The sequence below is a fragment of the Vigna umbellata genome, chromosome 11 (assembly GCF_029865625.1).
Source record: "Vigna umbellata cultivar VRB3 chromosome 11, Vumbellata_1.0, whole genome shotgun sequence".
In the NCBI taxonomy this organism is placed as follows: domain Eukaryota; kingdom Viridiplantae; phylum Streptophyta; class Magnoliopsida; order Fabales; family Fabaceae; genus Vigna; species Vigna umbellata.
Genome location: NC_142175.1, coordinates 9,407,949 through 9,429,632, shown reverse-complemented (window position 1 = coordinate 9,429,632; position 21,684 = coordinate 9,407,949). Strand labels below are relative to the sequence as shown.

The following is a 21,684-nucleotide window of genomic DNA, read 5'->3' as shown; positions in this document are numbered from 1 at the left end:
TTGTAGTGATGGAGATGGAGGAAAATGTAAAGATACCACTCATCCTTGGACGACCATTCATGAAGACAACTAAGGTTGTCATTCATGTAGATGATGGAGTTTTAACATTGAAGGACCAAGAGAGAGAGGTAACTTTCAATGTTTTTGAAGCTGAGCAGCCAATTCAAGAAAAGCATACTAGTCTTAAAACAACAGATGAAATTCTATCAGTGACTAGTCTGCCTGATAAAACTGCCAAGTTGGTCAAAAAGGGCCTTAGCTGTTTCTCTATAAAAGTGGAAGGAGAGGACAAAGAGAAGGAAGAAAAACTGGTTCCCCAACACCCTGATGTGAAAAGTGATGAACCCAAACCTGACACACCAGTGAAATTCAAGAACAGGTTATGGGTTGTCAAGACTATTAAAGCAAATGGAGTTTTTGAGATAGAGACTCCTTACTCTAGGAAAGTCAAGTTGGTGACAAGAAAATTGCTGAGATTTTGTTGGTGTCATGAAGGAAGGAGGAACGCCAACATTAAAGATCCAGATTGAGCTTAATGGTGTCAAGCTAATGACGTTAAACACGCGCTTACTGGGAGGCAACCCAACTTTCTAAACTTACTTATTTACTTTTATGCATTTTTAAATTTTTAGTTTTAGTGTGTGATGTACTTGGCTTAATTGAACTGTCTTCAATGGTTTGGCTATGATGTGTGTTTGTGATGAGTAATATTATCTTGTGTTTGCTCTATTGTTTTGAGATGCATGATTGAGATGATGATTGGTTTAGCTTTCAAGCATAAATGGTGATTGGTCATAGTTGTGATGCACGATTTCAGTTGTGATTAATATGTTGGGCAGTATGTTTATCAAAATGTGGAACTTGAATTAACCTGTGAAAGGTTGGACTCCAAAGTCTTTGATTGATTGAATGCTATTACTTTGGAAGCATGATTGATTTTGCTTGATTTTTTTATGATTGAACAACTTACTTGCTTATTACACATGATCCAGGCCATGTTTTTCTTTTCCATATAAGCCAATGCCAATATGTGAACCCAATAAAGAACAATGTTTGTTCTATCCTTTAAACCTTAAGCCTAAATATGAAAAACCTTTTTGAAATCCTTGCCTTGAATTTAGTAGAGTATGTTTATGTGGTAATGGGTAATGGGTAATGGTTCAAGTTTGGGGTTGTGGGAAACCGGGAAAGAACTTTGTGAAAATTTTTAAAGGAGCATTGAACAAAAGAAAAAGCAAAAGAAAAAAAATAAGAGAAGAAAAAAAAGAAAAGAAAAGGTTAAGCTCAATGCAAGTAAAGTTGAGAATGAGTTCAAGATTGGTTTCTCTCATAAAAGCAAAAAGAGATATTAATTCTATATCATGAAGTAAATTGCCACTTTCTTAACTCAAAGAATTTTCTTGTCTAGAAAAACTAATTTTCTTATTAGCTCGGCCATGTTAAAAGCCTAGAAAAAGTCCTTGTGGTGATAACTTGTTGGTGAGTGTGTTTGATGTGTTTAAATGAAAAGAAAAGTTGATTCACTTGACATTGTGATGGTAGAGTGCAAGAATGTCACCTTATTATACACCTTTGAGTTAGAGTGAAACACTATCTTGGATGATGAATTGTTCCACGCACTTTATGATAACATTCTTGCTTGGTTGTTGATTGTTAATGAAGTTGGCATATGTTATGTATGTTTTCATTATGTGAGCACCATAGTTGAGCTTGATTGGCTAAAACATTGTTATATCTTGATTGATCTTACTCTGAGGAGCAGACATGAGTGACTTACTTGTCTTAGAGAAAAATGTTTTTTTAGTGTGCTAGACCATTGTAGTTTTGCTATGTTGTTAAGCCAGGTTTTGTTTTGCTTGAGGACAAGCAAAGTTTCAAGTTTAGGGTTGTAATAACGGTTGAATATACCGTTATCTGTGATGCAATTTTGATACTAAAACAATCTTTTTTGACTTAGAAGATTGCTTGAACTCATGTTTTTAGCTTATTTGTGTGAATAAGAGAGTTTAGGTTATACTTGAGGATTTTATCACTAAATTCCCTTGATTTTGTAGGAAATTGGAATGAATTTGAAGAGGATTAAAATATCAAGGAGTAGGAACTCAGAAAGGACAAAAAGAGCATCGAAGAGAAGGTTATAGAAGCTCGCAGGACGCTTGGGTACCCTTCTCTAGAGCCCTTAGCGCAGGAGTCTCGCACTCACGCTTGAGCACCCTTTCAGGGGTGCTGAGCGCCAGTTCTCGGGAACCTGTCACGCCTAGGTGCCCTTCTTGGGGCGTTGAGCGCCGTTCTTTTGCAAGCTCGCCTGGACGCCCTAAGTAGGAACGCTGAGTGCTAATGACGTTGGCCCATGATCCAATTTAGCCCTATTTAAGGACTTGCACGTTCTAGAGAGGGTATCTTTTGACAGAAGGGACGCAAATTCAAATATTTTCAGCTTTCTGAAGGCAGAATTGGATGCGGAAGCTCTCCTTTTCGGTTTTTACGGTTTATCTTTCATTCTTATTCCATTGTTCATCTAGTTTCTCCATGACAAGGGGGAACTAAATTCAATTTGTTGTTGAGGAAGATGTAACCTCTGAACTCTCATGTATTTGACATGATTTCAATTTATTTATGCTTCTTTCATTAATTGTTAGGGTTATTGTCCTTTGCTTTATGTTTGTTATGTTTAACTCATTCATGGCATGATTATTGGTTTTCTTTGATATGGACTCATACGAAGAAACCTAGAAGTGGGAATTTCTCCCATGGGAACTATTGCCTAGACATAGGATAAAACGCTTGGTTGTCTTAAGCTTTCGTTCGTAATGCAAAATTAATTATTAGGGAGACAAGACATTGTAAACTAGTAATTAAGGATAGACTTTCTTCGTCGGGACATCGGGTTTTAAGTACTTTAGAAAATGAAATTAACAATTAATAAAGAAGAATAATTCATATATGCATGAGACTGATTAGGTTAAATCTAAACCCCAACAACATCTTCATCTTATAATTCAACATCATTATTCACTTTTAAGTTTCTTTTCAACTAATCAAAATTGGATTCATATTTACTTTCTTTTTTTTTGCATTTAAAAATCCTAAATTGTTCTTCAAAGTCTTAATTAGTTAAGTAATTACATGACTGTTTAGTACCGTAAATCTCTTGGGAAACGATACTTGGTCTTACCATTTATTATTATTTTATACGATTCGGTACACTTGCCGACATCTTAACAAGACTCTGCTGAAGCAAATAATCGACTCTTTGAGATTTCTCTGTAACAGCCTACCAGAGTTATTGTTCAGCGTTGGTGTAATAAGCAGATTCATGGGCAACCCAAAGAAGTCTCATCTTGTTGTTGCAAAGAGAGTGTTGAGATATGTTCAAGGCACTATTGATCATGGAATACTCTTTGTCATTGGAAGACAAAAATCTGAGCTGGAGCTGATTGGGTATACTGATGCGGATCATGGTGGTGATCCAGTAGAAAGGAAGAGCACTTCTGGATATGTGTTTCTAATAAATAGAGCAGTTCTAAAAAGAAACCAGTAATTGCTTTATCCAGTTATGAGGCAAAATACATTGCAGGGAGTTTTGTAGCTTGACAAGGTGTATGGCTGAAAGAATTATTAAAGGAGTTAGGGGTTTCTATGAAGACCACACTGCAGCTAAGAGTCGACAATATTTCAGCCCTAAACCTGTCAAAGAATCAGAAGTAAACATACAGAAATAAGTATAACTTTCTTAGGAACTTGGTGAAGAAAGAGAAAATGGTTTTGACCTACTGCAAAACAGAAGAACAACTGGAAATCTGTTTACAAAAGCGTTGAAGATAGATAGATTTGATATCTTAAAGAAGAAAATTGGAAGTGTATCACCTAAGTGCTTGTCTTAGGGAGAAATATTAGTGCATTAAGCCAAGACAGCTGTATTGCTAACTGTCCTGACATCTGTTGTTTCATTTTGTATATAAGACACCTGTGCTGTCATATACACATATACAGTTTATATACTCAAAATATCTCTCTCTTCTTTCTATTGCTCGTTCCATTACACTTATCATTCAAATCTGTCAGAGTGTCCTTATCTCTTTTGAATAAAAGGTTTACTTCAAACACATGAAATATATATTGTCCATGATTCAAAAGGCAAAAGGCAGTTTAATGGTCTATGAGAGTAGTTCATGATACTTGCCACCATTTGCAAGAGAGTTGCTGATGAAAAAATGGAACGGAACACATTTCTTCATAAGCACATAAAAAAAATGAAACAAACTTCTTTCTTTTAAAAATATAATTAATTTATGTACAGGTTATAACTTATTTAATTAATTCCAACTTTTAGAAAAGCTTATTTATGCTTGCGCAATTTCTGATGTCATTTCCACCACAAAATACTGATGTAATTTCTAACATAGTCAATAGGCTCAACTGCAGAGATCACAGAAGACACAAACTGTAAAAGAAGCAACTAACTAAGCTGAGCAAGAATGTCTACAAGCTTAACCACCTTATTCCGCGACAACTATCAACATGACAGTTTGCACTTGACCACGAGCATAAATCACAGACAATATAAAAACAAATTTAGGGACATAATATTCACTACGCAGTTGGTTGTGGCACAAGCTCTGATATGGCAGGATAAGAAGGTTCTTGTTCTTCTTTCTGCAATACACCATGTTGCAGTTGATGTGGCTGTTCTCCTTGCCAGTTCCAAACAATGTCCTTAAGTGCAGGCCTCACTTCCTGATTCAAAAGTTTCTGGTACTCCAATGTGTCTCCACTAGACTTTTTTAACTCCACAAGATGGAAAACTGGGGTGATCTCAAAAATCTCAGCATCAATACCCAAAGGCCCTTTTCTGCCTACCTTGGAACCTTCCAACTTGAACAAACCTCCATCTTTCTTCTTGAGCTTCAACCGCAGGCGCTTGCAGATTTCTTCCAACTTGGAGATGATAATGGGGGCTGGCTTGTCAGATGTAAATCGTGCTTCTTTCTTTCGATCAGTCTCCTCAAACAAACCAGACAAGTCAAAACCTGAGGAATAGGAGATGATGTCAAAGGCATTTAGATTACAGGGTTTTGAGTCTTTTGCTGGTTCAATAGGATCTCCATTCTCACAAAAACCAAATAGTCCATCATTATCCAGAGGGGATAGTTCTTCGTCTTTGTTCTGAGTAATGGTGGGCTTCTGTAACCCCTTTCTGAACCAAGAACTTTCCATAATTTTTGCCATTGATATCCTAGTCTTCGGGTTTGGATCCAAGATTTTTGACAGCAGTCTGCGCACATCTGGTGCAAACCAGTTAGGAAATTTGAATTCTCCCTTGCCAATCTTCCTGTACATCTCCATCAGATTTGGATCTCTAAATGGAAGAAAACCAGCTAATAGAACATACAAGATCACCCCACATGACCATATGTCAGCTTTGGCTCCATCATAACCCCTTCTGTTTATCACTTCTGGAGCGACATAGGCAGGGGTACCACATGTGGTATGGAGTAACCCATCTTGGTGCTTAGTTTCGGCCAGGGCACTTAACCCAAAATCTGAGACCTTCAAATTCCCATCTTCATCCAGTAGAAGATTTTCTGGTTTCAGATCACGATGACACACACCTCTGCTATGGCAGTAGTCTACAGCACTGATCAACTGCTGAAAATATCTCCTAGCATCATCCTGGTTGAGCTTTCCTTTTGATACCTTGTCAAATAGCTCACCGCCTTTTACAAACTCCATGACAAAGTAAATTTTGGTTTTGCTGGCCATCACCTCATAAAGCTCAACCACATGTGGATGCCTGATTAGTCTCATCACTGAAATTTCACGCTTAATCTGTTCAATCATCCCAACTTTCAGAATCTTCTCTTTATCGATAATTTTTATGGCCACGCTCATGCCAGTTATGAGGTTCCTAGCATGGTAAACCTTTGCAAAAGTTCCTTGGCCTAGTAATCTCCCTAGTTCATATCGTTGCATAAGCACACCTCCTTTTTGCTCCATTTCTACACACACTTTTAGCGTAAAGAATGCTACAATCACTTTGCCAGAAGCAGGAAAGTGCTACTCAAGAAATTCAAAGCTCAACCATCTTCACAGTCATAGTATTTTGAGATTGTACAATGACTGAGATTTCTAGGCACCTCAGTTGCTTGAGCGAGAAATAGATACAAGCAATGGACTAAACATCCAATGTTATCAGGATTGAATGAGGGAAGCTCAGATAGAGGCACGAATTCATTAGCCTCAATGAAGGAAATTTTAACCATCAAACACATCTTTCAGCATTCCCTGATATTGGTGATGACACCAGAGAAGACTGAAGAATATGGTCTTATCAGAAAGCTTGAAGAATAATTAAGGAATGAAGTAGCACCTAGTTTAGCCTTCCAATTTCCCAGCAGCAGGAAAGACACACCTAAAAGAATGATAAAAATTTAATAAGAAAAGTCGAAGAATCTAATCTACCAAATGAATTTGATAAAACTTTTACAAACATAACCAGTAAAACAATTTTCGTAACTTCTTTCCAAGTTTTGATCATACTTAAACAGGACTGATTCCAAAGACAGTATTTAGCACATCAAATACAGTTCTCTCAAAAAAATAAATCATTCGCAACATAAAACTATAACAAGTTTAAACAAGTGAAAGACATAAGATGTTAAAATCTAACAATAAATCCAAACAAGATATGACAATTCATTATGCAAAAGAAATACAATTTAATCAAGTAATCAATCATAAAAAGGACTATGCAAAACCTGTATCCTGTTTTGAATTTCACAAACAAATCAAGTCATTTACAATCATGTTCTCAAGTTAATATTGTAAAAGTAAAACACTTAATTGTTAATTGAGAAGGAAAAGGAAATTCAAGAAGATTTCAAACAGGCAAGTATAACTATAACTTGGTTGGGACCGTTTCCACAAACATGTGATTCCACTTTCCACTACCTAACATCCGCAATCAATCTACCAATTTTCATGCTTCTGTCACATGTGACTAAGTCCTTGTTTCTACAAATAGGCAACAAAATCTTCTAGAAGAAAAGAATTAGAAAAAAATAGACGTAAATTGCCAATTAGCCATTAAGAGATAAAAAAACAAAATAAAACAGAGATACAGAGGTAAACACAGGTTAACCCTTCAAAAGAACAAGCATCCTCTACCAGAAATTCGGTTTTAAAATACAATATCTTCTTACAATTTATTTGAGACAAACCATTTGTTATTTTTCAAAAATTTGACGGACATGCACTTAGATCCTCTCAAGTTACACAAAAAAATAAGCTTTTTTCTTTTATATCAGTACACAAAAACCAAGTTTAATAAACAATGCATGTGTTATAAGTATTTTTGTGTCTTCTTCGGCATGAAATATATGGCGTGTTTGCAAATCAGTTGAGAAAAAAGAAGTCATGGTTTATATGTAGAAGCTATAACCAGCAGCTTCTTAAGAAACCACGTTCAAAACGTAGAAAATCAGATCCTTAATTTGAAATCAAACAGCTGATAGGGTATATCTCAGAAGCAAAAATTAAAATCCCCCACAACCATGATGAACGACTTTTCTCGTGAAGAAAACAGTCCGAAACGATTCAGAAAATGAGAAAAACCACTTTAAACCCCAGAACAAGAAAATAAAAAATTTTCAAACTTTCAGTCGATAATGAATCAAGCTTTCAAAATTTCAAACAAGAATGAAGATCTAAAAGTAACCCAGAAAAATAAAGAAGAAAGTCGAAATGGGGATCTGAATTTACCTGAAAGATGATTACAGATTATTTTTCTCTCTCTTTTTTTCCTTTGTTTGTTTTGGTTTTTTGAGTACAAGCAAGGAGATGAATAATGGTGATGATGGAGGCGTTATAACAAAGAATGAGAAGGAAAAAGACAGATTAGTTGCTGTCGAGTTAACAAAGAGAGAATCATAGAATATTCTAACACCTTCTAGTTTTAACAGTCATTTACAATATGAAACATGTATTCAATAATTAATTACTATGTTTCTAAAAGAAAGTAAAATATTTATTACATTTAATAATAAAACTGTTATATGAAAATTATGATCAATTATATAGTTACATATTATGAATTTCAATAAAGTCGTAAAAACGAGAAGGACGAGTAGACTTCGTTAGATTTATGAGAACAAAATTTTCCTCTAAAATTACATATAATAATTATGTTGTTTCAAAATTCAAACATTATACAAGTGAAATTCTATCAAATTGTATAAATATTTAAAACAAAAAATAGTAATCATGTAAAATCTCAACACTCATTACGTTTTTAATCCATATGTATTGTGATTGAATCTGATTTCCCTCTTAAATAATATGATATGATTTGGATTTTCTTTTACTAGTTGAGTTTTTTCCTTTTTTTCTCATAATTTCAAATACAAATTTAATAAATATCTCCTGCATAAAAAAAATAGATTTTAATGCATTAATAAACTTACATAAGATACATTAAATATATAAAAGGCTCTTTAATAATTAAAAAGAGTATGGTTTTCGTTATAGAAATGCATATAGATTTCCTGTCAAAGTAGATTTTACCCTTTTTGACACAATCTCTCTTCTATAATTAAAGAATTATTTTCCTTTCAAAATATTTAAAAATAACTATTTACCAACAGCCTTGAACCAAGATATTTACTATATTTATTATTATTAACAACTTTTTGAAAACGATATATTGTTTACCTTGTTTTATTTTTTCTTATATTTTTTCATGACGTGTTCTTATCTGTTACAAATTTAACATGCGTGTACAATACCAAAAAAATTACAAACTTTAATATCATTTAAAATGGTAAATGGAAAACCAAACTCAAAAGAATTTAAAAATTACTTGTCACTGAAATTTCTTTCTCTTTTTGCTTTCTGCTAATTAGAAGATTTATAATGATAGTTTATATTTTGATCTCACATTGTTATAATAATTGACTTGAAAAGATATATGTTTTTTTTTCGATAAAAAAACATTCTTAATACTTTATATAACTCAACTTTTAAAATAACCTACTTAACAGGAAAAAAATATCAATTCTAATTTTAATGTTTCAATATTTTTGCATCATTTAAAAATCGAGATTTATATATATATATATATATATATATATATATATATATATATATATATATATATATATATATATATATATTAACCTTCTAAAACATTATTTTTTGAGATTTCAGACTTCAGAATAAATAACATTTTAAATATGATAAAGCTTTACACACAAAATTTCTTCAAACTTTAAGAGAAAATTTATTTAATGAAAAACTCTTCCCATAGATGAAAAGATGAATGTCTATCTAAACCTAAACAAATGTACTGTAAGACCTAAAAATAAATAATATAGAATGAAAAAATATTTAAAAAACTATCATAATAAATTTTTAATATGTCTAATGAACGAGAACTAAGAACATTTAGTAACACTAACAAAAAAGAAAATAATATTTTAACAGATACATTTTTTAATCTATTTAATATTATTTTTTTATTATTTGTTCTTTCTTAAAAATATAAAATGTTACTCTCTTTTATTAAATGGGTTAAATAAATATAAATATTTATCACCTATAATTACTCAACGGTTTGGCCAAACAACATTCAACACCAAACGACACGTGAGTGGCAAGGTTCTCCAATTTTCTTGCGCCACATGGCAAGGAATATGCGCATCTTTACCAGCCACGACCCAGGTAGTGTTGCGGTTTATTTACGGATGGTACCAATCATGAGACACGTGTCAAGGTTTGATTGGTGGTGACGCTTTACATGTCGACAGAGTGGGGACTACTGTTCCAGATTCTGAATCCGGGTTGACGCGTTTCTGACTGCATTGCATGAATGAGCGTCATTTAGGTGTATTGTGTCTTTTTGTCATTGGGAATTTTATTTATTTAAATTTTGTAATATTCCTTATTATTGTTTTATTACATCTTTGTTTTTTCTTTGATTTTTAATCTTTTAATCCATTCATAATAATTTAAAGAAAAGAATTATTAATATTATTTCTAAAATTAAAATATTTATAAAAAAAACAGAATTTTATATGTTATATCAATTGAAAGAAACAAAATTATTTTTCGTTAAGTTAGCCTTTATTTTGAAATAAAAAATACTTGTTTGAATTAATTTTATATGTTTTATTTCGAGTTTGGAAACCATTAGATTGGGAAATAAGAATGATAAGTTTTTTAAAAAAAAATTATTCACAAGGGACTAACTTAAGCGGCGCTTATTGATTAGGAAATTAGAATGACCATATTTAAGTTTATAAAATTAATAATTTTGGGATAAAATAATATTTACATTAAATGTAATTTGAATAATTAATTTTCATACAAAGTTATTAGGATTTATTCTTCACACTATAAGTAGTGTGAGACTTTCTCTTTTTTACACATATATTCCATTACTCTTATATTGTATTTTATGTTAATAAATACTTGAAACAACTGTATCTAAATATTAGACCTGACTTTACTTTATCTATATGTATGTAAATTAATATTGATTTCAATTCTTAGGTGATATAGAATTTGTTTCAAACTTAAATATATTAAGATAAGATGTCAATCACCATTTGAATTATTGTGTGTTTTGACATTCATTATCTTTAAAGACATCTCAATTCCTAAACAATTCATTCCTAAATATATAAGAACTCAGTCGAGACTTAAAGAAAATGAGAACTTTTAGAATCTCGTTTTTACTCCTAGGTATCAACCTTAAATCTCTTGACATAAAATTTATAATTTGAAATTTAAAACTTTGTTACAAATTTTCTTTTAAAAGACTTTTCGAAATGTTAGAGAAAAAAAATATATTTAAATTATTTTTAAATTCGACTCTTAACTTAACCTATTTGTATTTTTTTTCTTTTTTTTTAACTTTGTTTCTCATATTTCCCATCATCAAAACATAAAATGTCTTACATTCTAACATCGATAGAACTCTATGTACCAAAAACAATTATTTAACTCAATTTAGTATAAAATAACGAACCAATCATCTCTCAAGTTTCATTTAGAATTATTTATCTTAATATTATTATTATTAGTAGTAGTATTGTGACTATAGGCGACAATACTAACCAACCACTAAGTTTTTATTCAATAGTTTAGATAACATGAGTAAAATATTCATTATATTCCTCTCCTTTTGATTGGGCAAATAATTGATGTACTAAGTATTCATAAAGAGTATGAACTAAGTCAACCACAAAGTTTAGAATTTAACATGTGGAAAAATATTGTGCATATTTTTAACTTATTTATTTTGGAAAATTATGAATTTACTTATTGCTAAACTTTTGAAGTTTGGATTTATAACCTCATTTTTTTCTTTATACCAGCCACATTTAAAGCTAATATAAGTTTGGATTTATTGATATATTTTGTGGTCCAGAATTGAAGTTCAACCTTCAGCATAATAATTAAAATTTAAATTACTTTTTTATAGCATTATTTGAAATATATATTGGTAGTGTGTCTTTTCTTCCTCTATCATTAGAATAAGAAAACTCCAAACTAAAATACCAAGAACCACAAAAAGGTAGAGGAAATTTGCAAGAGCAATTTGTTCATATCAGAAAACCATTTTGTCTTCTTCTTTCCCTGTGAAAGTGAAAAGAGTTAATAATATATTGCAAGTACTTTGTGCTTTATGATCTGTATGTATTAGAATATTAACTATATGATCTGTATGAATAAAATAATACTACTTCTCTTCTTCTTTTCTTCATTTTTCTTTGTTGTCTCCACTGTACTATTTCTAAGGATAAGTTTTCATGTTTTTCTATAGACTTACAATATGCTATCTGAGGGAGTTCATTTTGCTCCTCTTCTAATATTGTATTTGTCTCTCTTGTCATTTATGATGTGTTGGAGGCTTTTTCTTATTTTCTTTTACATTTTATTTTTTTTATCTAACGTTATTTAGTTCTTTCTTTATCGAACATTAATGATATATAAAGTGCAATGAATTAATCATAAAATCCTTCTAATCCATACGATTTTTATTAAGAAAAAAAAAATTGATAGTCTTTTTTATATTGCAATTTAGCGAAAAAAAAGTTATTATTTTTGGAGCAAAGACACGAAACATGTATTGCTATAAAAAGTAATTTGAGAGAAAGATTATTTAAAGGAATCGTTTTTCGATATTATATTTTCCCATCAGATATAGGATATTACTAGCTAGCTGACTCATTTGAATGGTAAGACTTACTAGGTTATCATCTCTGTCTCTTATTGTCTCTCTCTTCTGTAGTTTCTCATTCATCTTCGTGTGGTATCTTCCACCATCTTAATCAATTGTTTAAACAAGGCATAATACCCAATTTTGTCCCCACTTTGGTTCGGAAATCTCAAGTTAGTCCCTTTATAGAAAAGTGAGTTTAATGAATCCTTACTTGTAATTAATTGACTCTAATGAGTCCCTTCCGTTAAATAGAAGGAAACAGAGTTAGTGGACTGATGATGTGGCAGTTGTCTTTGGTGAGGTGTCAATACGCAATTGACATAGTGCTTACGTGGTGTTAGGGTTCCCCATTTTCAAATTGGGTATTATGCCTATTAAAAATTGGGGATAAAGGATTTGGGGCTCATTTGTTCGAGACTAGGGCATGTCCGAGAAAGAAGACAGAGGCAGGCAGCAGTGTTTCGAGATTACAAGTGATCGCGGGAACTCGTAAGAACTTTTAGACAAAGCATTTGTGAGTGGACGACCATTGGTGGGGTAAATAAGGAAAAGCGACTTTCGAAGGTGCGTTTATGGTAGGTTTTGTTCTGTGTTTCGTTGCTTTCGTTGTGGTCCCCCCAGAAGTTTTGATTTATTTTATGGTTTGTCTGTGTTGTGTGCCCCATTGTCAGTGCATTTGCTTTGTTTCTGTTGCGACGTTATCGTTGTGGTCCCCCTTCACAGTGTGTGGTACTGTGTTGTGGCATTTGCTTTATTTAATGTCATAAATGTGGTTTTGTTTTGTTTGAGTTGTTTATGGTCTGTACAGTAGTATGTTTATGCTTTGTTTTTTGCTTAGATATCATTTGGGTTAAGGGTTAAGCATAGATTAACTAACTGTGACCAATTTTATATTAGATAATATGGCCAACTCACACATTGAAGTCGTGTTTCACCATGGGGGGAAATTTGAGAATAATGGGACATTTGGATATCACTATGGTGAAACCACAACTATAAAAATAGACCCTGATCGATGGAGTTATTTTGAAATATTAAGCATTGTAAAGGAGATGGGTTTCTACATATGCTGTTGTGGAAGTGGAGAATAAGGACACTTGGAGTTGGTTTCTACATTTTCTCATTGATGATCTTGGTGGTGTGGAGATTTCTTCAACCATCACATTTATGTCAGATCAACAAAAAGTTAGTAACTTATTACCATTGCCATCTTTTTTTATGTTTTAAACCTTCATGTGTTTTATATTAACTTGTATAGCTTCATGTGAATAGGGACTTTTACCAGCCTTACAAGAACTTCTCCCTGGTGTGGAGCAAAGGTTTTGTGTGAGGCACATCTATGCTAATTTCAGGAAGAGGTTTCCTGGCCAGATTCTAAAACGTCTACTATGGAAGGCAGCAGCATCAACACACCCTCAAACATGGGAAGCAGTGATGAGAGAAATTAAAGGGGTGAATCCAGACGCCTTTAAATACTTATTAGCCATCCCACCAAGGTATGCCAATCCACATGACTTTAAAATTCATTGCTCCTATTAATTGTTGTTTGTTTTCATAGCTGATATTTTGCACTTGTTATTTGTGTAAGTAGATTTTGGTCACGGTCAAGGTTTACAAGTAATGCTGTTTGTGACACCTTAGTGAATAACAATGTCTGAAGCATTTAATAGTGTAATTTTACATGCAAGAGGTAAGCCCATCATCACAATGATGGAAGACATTCGTCTGTACCTCATGAAGAGATGGGCAACAAATAGAAACAAAATATCCACATATGAAGGTAGTATTTGTCCAAAGATTAAGAAAAGATTTGACAAGGAACTGCACCTGACAAAATACTGGATACCTAGGTATGTTGATTTCACTGATTTCTCTGATTTCTCTTTTAAACACTGATGTCATTGATTTCACTGCACATTACCATTTCACTGATTTCTCTTTTAAACACTGATTTCTCTTTTAAAAATTTGCAGTTGGTCTGGAGAGAAAATTTTTGAGGTCAGACACATTTCAATGATGAGTGACAAGTATGTCGTTGACATTGATAAACTGGAATGCAGTTGCAGAAAGTGGACTTTAACAGCTATCCCATGCTGTCATGCACTAGCTGCCATGACATTTATCAACATCAATGGAGAAGACTACGTGCCACATTGGTTTACAAAGTCAACCTACCAAGAAACATACATTCCAATCATCTACCCTGTCAATGGTCCTCAACTATGGGAAACAACTTCTCAGCCTGATGTGTTGCCTCCAACTAAAAGAGTCTTGCCTGGTAGACCAAAGAAGAAGAGAAGGCTAGAGGCTTGGGAGCTAAAGAAGGATGACACACAACTGAAGCAAAATGGAACTCGTAAGAGATGTTCCATATGTAGACAGGTTGGTCATAAAAGAAATACTTGTCCACAAGCTCCTCCAGCAAACCAAACTGAATATCAATCAAGTGAGCAACCTGCAACCCAAGCTCAACAAAGTCAGCCAATTACTGGTCCAAGTCAACTTACTCAGGCATCTACAACACAAGTTTAAAACTGATTTAGGAATTTTGTAATCACAGACATGTATGTTTAAAACTGACAGTATGTTCAGCTTAAGTGATGGGTATTTTGTAATCACAGACATGTATTTTGTAATGACAGACATCTACTTGGTTTCATTATGATGTAATTATGACAGCTTTTGTTTTCATTATGATGTAATTATGCATGCTGTTTGGACCTTTGCTGTTACGACCTGGCGAGTGTATGAGAGAAGAAGATATAGGAGGGATAGGGAAGGGAACCGTACGGTGGAGGACGAGCGTCCTGAGCGAGAAGGGAACCATACGGTAGCGGACGAGCGTTCTGACCAAGTAGAGATAAGGAGGAGCGAGGACGAACGTCCTAAGCAAGTGGGAGCCGAGCGAGCGGGGCAACGAGGGGTGAGGACGAGCGTCATCAGCGAGCGGAGCGAGGACGAGCGTCCCCAGCGAGCGGAGCGAGGACGAGCGTCCCCAGCGAGCGGGGCAACGATGGGAAAGGACGAGCGTCATGAGCGAGCGGAGCATGGATGAGCGTCCTGAGCAAGTGGAGGCAACAAGGGGCGAGGACGACCGTCCTGAGCGAGTAGGAGCAGCAGGACCGAACGAGCGGAGCGAGGACGACCGTCCTGAACAAATGGAAGCGACAATGATCACAGCTTTTTGGATTCAATTTATATTTATATTTTGTTCACAGATTTTGGCATATCAATTTCTTCTTCAATTATATTACAAACACTGAAAGTGTGTTGTACCTGTTACATAACTCTTTTTTTGGATTACAGAAGTACTATTACAAACACTGAAAGTGTACTTCTTCTTGTCTAAAAACGAACTTATACACATTTATCTTTTTGGATTACAGAAGCCACTTCCTCATTTTATTGTAAATTCAAACTATCTAACAGAACCTTCAATTCAAACCATAATTTCAGAACCTTGAATTCAAATTTCACCTTAATTTGATAACATCATATTACAATTTGTCCAAAGTGCTCTTACATAAACTATCTAACAGAACACATCATGGACTTTTAAACAAAATACATACAACAATGATATTAATCAATCCCAGAAAACATATCATTGTTATTAACATCTTCTCCCTTTTTTGACATTCCCTAACACATTTCTCCAGACTATTAATCTTCCTCCTTTGCCTTGCAATAGTACCAACAGTATCATCTACGCAATCTTCACTAAGCCATTTAAAGAAATTGCATCCTTGAAGTTCTTCATTTCTTGTCCGCTTGTAGTTAGGGCAGCCCCAGAATTGTTTCCCCTCGTTCTTAATTGTTTTTGCCACTCTCAACACAGCAGCCTCCCCACAGTGGCATATTTGGCTTCCAACCAATCCTCTGGATGAACCACCGCGACAGCTCCCCCGTGAGCAAGACGAACAACCGTGATTCGAAGACATTGCAAACCCCAAACAGCGAACCCGAAAGAACGAACCCCAAACAGAGACAACCACTGACAACGAAGAAGAAGTCGCCAACCGCGAACCACCACTGCTCCGGAAGCGACAACGATCACTGCCTGCCTCTGTCTTCTTTCTCGGACATGCCCTAGTCTCGAACAAATGAGCCCCAAATCCTTTATCCCCAATTTTTAATAGGCATAATACCCAATTTGAAAATGGGGAACCCTAACACCACGTAAGCACTATGTCAATTGCGTATTGACACCTCACCAAAGACAACTGCCACATCATCAGTCCACTAACTCCGTTTCCTTCTATTTAACGGAAGGGACTCATTAGAGTCAATTAATTACAAGTAAGGATCCATTAAACTCACTTTTCTATAAAGGGACTAACTTGAGATTTCCGAACCAAAGTAGGGACAAAATTGGGTATTATGCCTTTAAACAATTCAACCATGTGATTCATTGCATCTCGTAGGATGGCTCGGAGTTGTTCAAAATACTCACAAAAATAATAAAAACCAAACAGAGATTTTTCTAGATTTATTGTTCTTAAGAACTTATATGTAGTGTGCTGCATAAGTCTTTCAAAATACAACATAAACTTTTAAAAAAATTTGAAGATATCAAAACTAGCAATGAATTCTATAAATAGTAAAATAATAAATCCAAAATGATATAAGAAAGAAAATAGAGAAGAAAGAAATTAAGAGAAATAGGAGAATGACACTAGTATAAAAACAGTGTCCAACCACAAAATAACCAACATTAAAAATGAGTGGTGACATTTTTGTAAATAAATGCAATTATTAAATGTTGTTTAGAATTGTAATTTGATGTAAAAAGATATAAAACGTCGAATGACTTTTAAATTCGACGTCAAAATGTTAGTGAGTTCAATAAAAATTTGAGCGGGAGATTGAAAATTCATTCACTTTATCTTAGCGCGCGATACCCACTTCTCTTCTCAAACTTTTCTCGAACGAAGTTTGACGAACATCACATGTAATCTTTCTTTCATTTGATACAAATGCATGTTAATTAATTACTTTATGTATGATTTTTGTTTGTTTTAACCGATTATTTTCGTGCTCTTGTCTTTTATAGGTGCATTCTGCTTTCTCTCTCACTATGACGATACTTTATTCTGACGAACCCACCTTTTGAAGGTTAGTTTTCGTTTTCGTTTTCGTTTTGAAGAACTTATTTGTTAAACTTGTTTGTTTTTTTTTGTTGAACTTGTTTGTTGTTGTTGTTTAGTTGAACTTGTTTGTTGTTGTTGTTTGGTTGAACTTGTTTGTTGTTAGTTATTATTGTTTGTTGCTGATACTAGACTACACATTCATAGTTCATGCTTTATAAAATATCAAACACTGAATTTGTTGTTTTTTTGCTTTTCAAGTCTCGTAGAGTTGTAAAACAGGATTAGAATTAATTAAAAAAAAAACAGAAAAAATTTATTAACATCGAATATTGACAAAATTCGACGTTAAGTTAATGTTGTATATTAACAAAATTCGACGTTACGTCGAATTTAAAAAATTCAACGTAAATTTAATGTCTCCTGATATGACGTCGTTCACAAATTCGTCGTTAAAAACCCAAAATATTCGATGTTATACGCGGTTTTTGTACTAGTGTGAGATAAAAATGTGTTTTGGAGGTGAGCACAAGCCTCTATTTATAGAGCTAGAAATGATCAAAACCCCACCACATGAATCCTGTGACTTGTGAAACCTTACAAATTTGGTGAAACCGTGCACTGACCGAATCTTGTGGTTTTCATTTGACCACATGAGAGAATCAATGATTAAAAAGTAACATTTATCCATTACTTTCTCTGTAACTGACTTTTGCAATATCATATTTTATAACAATCTTCCACAAATTGCAAAAGATGAGAAAGAAAGATAAAGAAAATATTTTTCTTGGGTTTTATAAGATGTAATACATCAGAGCTGGTATAACAAACTATATGAACTAGTCCTAGATTGAAAAACTTAACATACTGTGTAGATTGTATATGGAACTATATGAACTAATGACACTTGATGTGTGTTAGAGGTTGCATGTAATCGACTATGTAACACAGTTAAACAAAGTTTTGAAAAACTTTCACTTTGAAAATCCTCACAGCACACTTTGAAAATGGTTTGTGCAAAGCCACGAGTTTTAATTGACTCACCCCATAATGAAGTCGACTTAAAACTGTTGCTTTGCCACACAATTAAAAGTTCAACATAAGTGCTTATGGTTTTCCTTCTATAAAACATCAGACATGCATTCACCAATAAAATTGATTATATAGCATAGTGAAATGCAATGTATCAACACAATCATGTTCTCAATGCTTTAAACAGATTTACACAATGATTAAAACATATAGCATGTAAGCAATAAAACATGTAACAAATAAACAGTACATGTGTTATTAATTATGTTGTCATCATCAAAAACCAGAAGCTTTGAGATTGTAGGTTCAGCTAAACCAGTGTTCTCCTATCAACAATCTCAACAATCTCCCATTTTTTGATGATGCACAACCATGATTAATAAACAACCATGTTGTACAAATCAAATCAAATCATATCAAAATGTATCAGTGCAAATGATTAGCAAATGATCAAAATGTATTAGAGCAAACGTTTTGAGATATTCTCATTTGATTCAGCTCAAAAAATATATATCAATTCATATCAGAACATATCAGAGCAAACAAAGTATATCAAAATATATCAGAGTATTCTCCCAGCATTATCAGAGTATTCTCCCAGCATTTTTCCCCTTTGTGCATTAGCAAAAAAGGTATGCCTTATGATAATGATATGCTGACAAACAGTTATTCAGAGATGCATCAGTAAATCATATTAATCAAACAATGATGCTCCCCCTGTCATAGATAATCACATGATAAAGATATAATCTCTCCCTAGAGTATAGGCATGTGAAATTATCTAAAATCTTATGCAATGCTCCCCCTGCCATTATGCATGTTTTATAATCAAAATCCAAATGCGCAATGCAGTTTTCACAGAACATTTCATAGCATGTATGAGCATGTGATAGTATTGTATCAAATCAGAAATAGTGCAAACACATCAATGAAGCATAGATACAATATCAATCAACAATTTCAATATTATCTCAAGTAATTTCAATCAATAATAAGAACAGAGATATATTGAAAATGAAACAATCAACAATATATGATCAATAAGCAGAATAACCAAATTCCAAATCACGGAATTTATAACCCCTATTAATTAGTAATCGATTGATCCACTGTTGCAATCGACTTCATTGCTTTCCATTTGAATTGTATCTCCAGTAGTTAATCCAAAAGCAATGTTCCTGCAAAACCTTTCAAAATCTTTCCAGATCAAGCATTTTAGAATCATTGTAATATAGGAATTATTACAAGTATATTTTGTGTTTGTAAATGTATGAGTGCAATGATAAACAATAAATCAATCAACTTCATACACCACAGAATCGACTTAAATCAGAAATGATCAGGTACTCAATATAGAAACAATTCTGATTTCATTGATATGAAATATGATTACAATTAGATGAACACAACAAAGATAACGACTTATAAAGCCTACTACAAAAGGAACATTCAAAACATCTAAGCAAAAAAACTGAAGCAAACAACTAAAACACATGACACTAGACTGTAAACACAAGACCCCTATTATGTTTCAAAGGACTCCACAATCTTTTTATCAGCACTGTTCTTCCCACTGTCAGAATCATCTATAGAAGTATCTCTAAAAGCATTTATTCTCAGTGCATAGTCCATCTTCCGATGCAGCTCAATGAATGATTTTTGAAGCATCAACATTTTCTCATCCAATCTTTTGAATCTTTCATCCACAAAATCTTCAAATTTTGTTTCAGGCTTGAACTTATATCTTGACAAGTCAACATTTTGAGGATTCATTTCTTTAGTGCTGGGAATATATTCATCCTTGAAAACCCAACCTTCTTTAACTTTTCTGAATCCCACTGAATCTAAGAACAATCTTTCCAAAACGTTCTTCTTGTTGTAGCAAATAGTCTTTTCATTTGTGATATCCACATTCTGCGTTCTTAAGATTTTGTTGATAAAGACACCATATGGTAGATGATACTCCTTCTATTTTGCACACTTTAACATATAATCACTTATTACTAAAGACCAATCTGTTTGAGTACCAGTTTGCAATGCATAAAGTAGATACACATCTTCACCATTCAGTATGGATCGATCCTCACTCCTTGGAAGTAGAATCCAGGTGATCATGCATGCACATAAGCATTCATCTTTGCGTAAATTCTTAATATCAAAGGATTCATATTTCCCTACCATGTCAGGATTTTTCAAGAAGTTGTTGTAGATATTAGTTTTGTAGAATCTTGGTATCCCCTGATATGCATTCAGTCCTCCTTGTTGAAATCCAGCTACATACTTCTAGATGGAATAATCAATACTTCTAGATGGACGTGAGACAATTACCTTCCTTTTTCAAATTTGAATAGAAAACTTTCACTAGGTTTGGATAGCAATCCCTTTGGAGTTCAACAAATTTGGTCAGACCAGCTTTCTCCAACCATTCTTGAAACACGAAACCTTCATTGCAGAAATATAGAATACTCATGCATTTGTGCCTGATCACTTCCTTGTACCCCACTGGCATATGAAATCAGTGCGTTGATCGTCATCACTGAACCACCCAAAAGGATCAACTTCTCTTCTAGAAGATGTAGAGCGCTTCCCTGGGCAAGAAGATGAGGCGACCATCTTGCCAAAACTTGGTAAAGAATGTAGAGACTCTTTGCCAGAGGCAAGGGTTTTGCATATTACAACTATGATATAAGCTACTTCCAATTGGATTCACGCAAGGAGGAGTTCCAAACCAGAGTAGAACAACCATGGAAATAGGTGCAGCGGAAAATGGAAAATAGTGAAGTGTTTGAAGTGTTTAAGGTGAAGTGAAGTGTGTGGTTGAGGCCTCACAGCTCAGAAGGCCTTCCTACTATGGAAGGAAGCTAGAGGAAATGGTAGAGAAAGTGAAGAGAAAGAGTGATTCAAGAGCAATAGGGCTGGAAAACAATTTCTGCAACATTTCACTAAGCTCAAAAGTGCCAAAATACAAAGGGGAGGCCCTCTTATTTTATAGGTGAAGAAGGGCCTCAATTCTGAGCTAATTTCCCTCCAAAATTCAAAATAAAAGACGAGCTTGAAGGCCAAGTCAGGTGAGACACGGGAAGCATGCTGGGTCACATGGACAGTACTGCCAAAACGTGCTTCAGGCTGCTCCGCTGGGGCTCGTGCCTGTAACACCCGAATATTTTAAAGGGTATTACTGATAGTAGAGACTAAATTAATTTGATATCTCATATAAACAATCAAACTTTATTTCAATTACTCCAAAGTACAATACCAAACTTACAAACTTTAAACAATATAGTCTTCACCATTGAAATTTCAACTTATAAATTTTACACAACATAATCTTCCCAATACAAA

The 21,684-nt window shown here is 33.7% G+C and overlaps 2 protein-coding genes across 2 annotated transcripts; one reads left to right on the top strand and one right to left on the bottom strand.

Annotated features, from left to right (window-relative positions):
- Window positions 1-4,445: 4,445 nt before the first annotated feature.
- On the bottom strand, window positions 4,446-7,916 carry LOC148190938 (CBL-interacting protein kinase 2-like). Its single transcript, XM_088101652.1, has 2 exons — window positions 7,762-7,916; window positions 4,446-6,412 (listed from the first exon to the last, which is right to left on the bottom strand). Exon 2 carries the CDS (start codon window positions 5,995-5,997, stop codon window positions 4,594-4,596), a length of 1,404 nt encoding a protein of 467 aa, XP_087957778.1. The 5' UTR covers window positions 5,998-6,412; window positions 7,762-7,916; the 3' UTR covers window positions 4,446-4,593.
- Window positions 7,917-13,873: 5,957 nt separating this feature from the next.
- LOC148190937 (uncharacterized) lies at window positions 13,874-14,755 on the top strand. Its single transcript, XM_088101218.1, has 2 exons — window positions 13,874-14,073; window positions 14,197-14,755. The coding sequence occupies exons 1-2, from the start codon at window positions 13,874-13,876 to the stop codon at window positions 14,753-14,755; spliced, it is 759 nt and encodes a 252-aa protein (XP_087957344.1).
- The last annotated feature ends 6,929 nt before the right edge of the window (window positions 14,756-21,684 follow it).

Excerpts from the sequence above, each read along its gene's own strand:
- LOC148190938 (XM_088101652.1), bottom strand. The coding sequence starts at position 5,997 with ATGGAGCAAAAAGGAGGTGTGCTTATGCAACGATATGAACTAGGGAGA.
- LOC148190937 (XM_088101218.1), top strand. The coding sequence starts at position 13,874 with ATGTCTGAAGCATTTAATAGTGTAATTTTACATGCAAGAGGTAAGCCC. Across the intron at positions 14,074-14,196 it reads ACAAAATACTGGATACCTAG|TTGGTCTGGAGAGAAAATTT; the intron begins GTATGTTGATTT and ends AAAAATTTGCAG.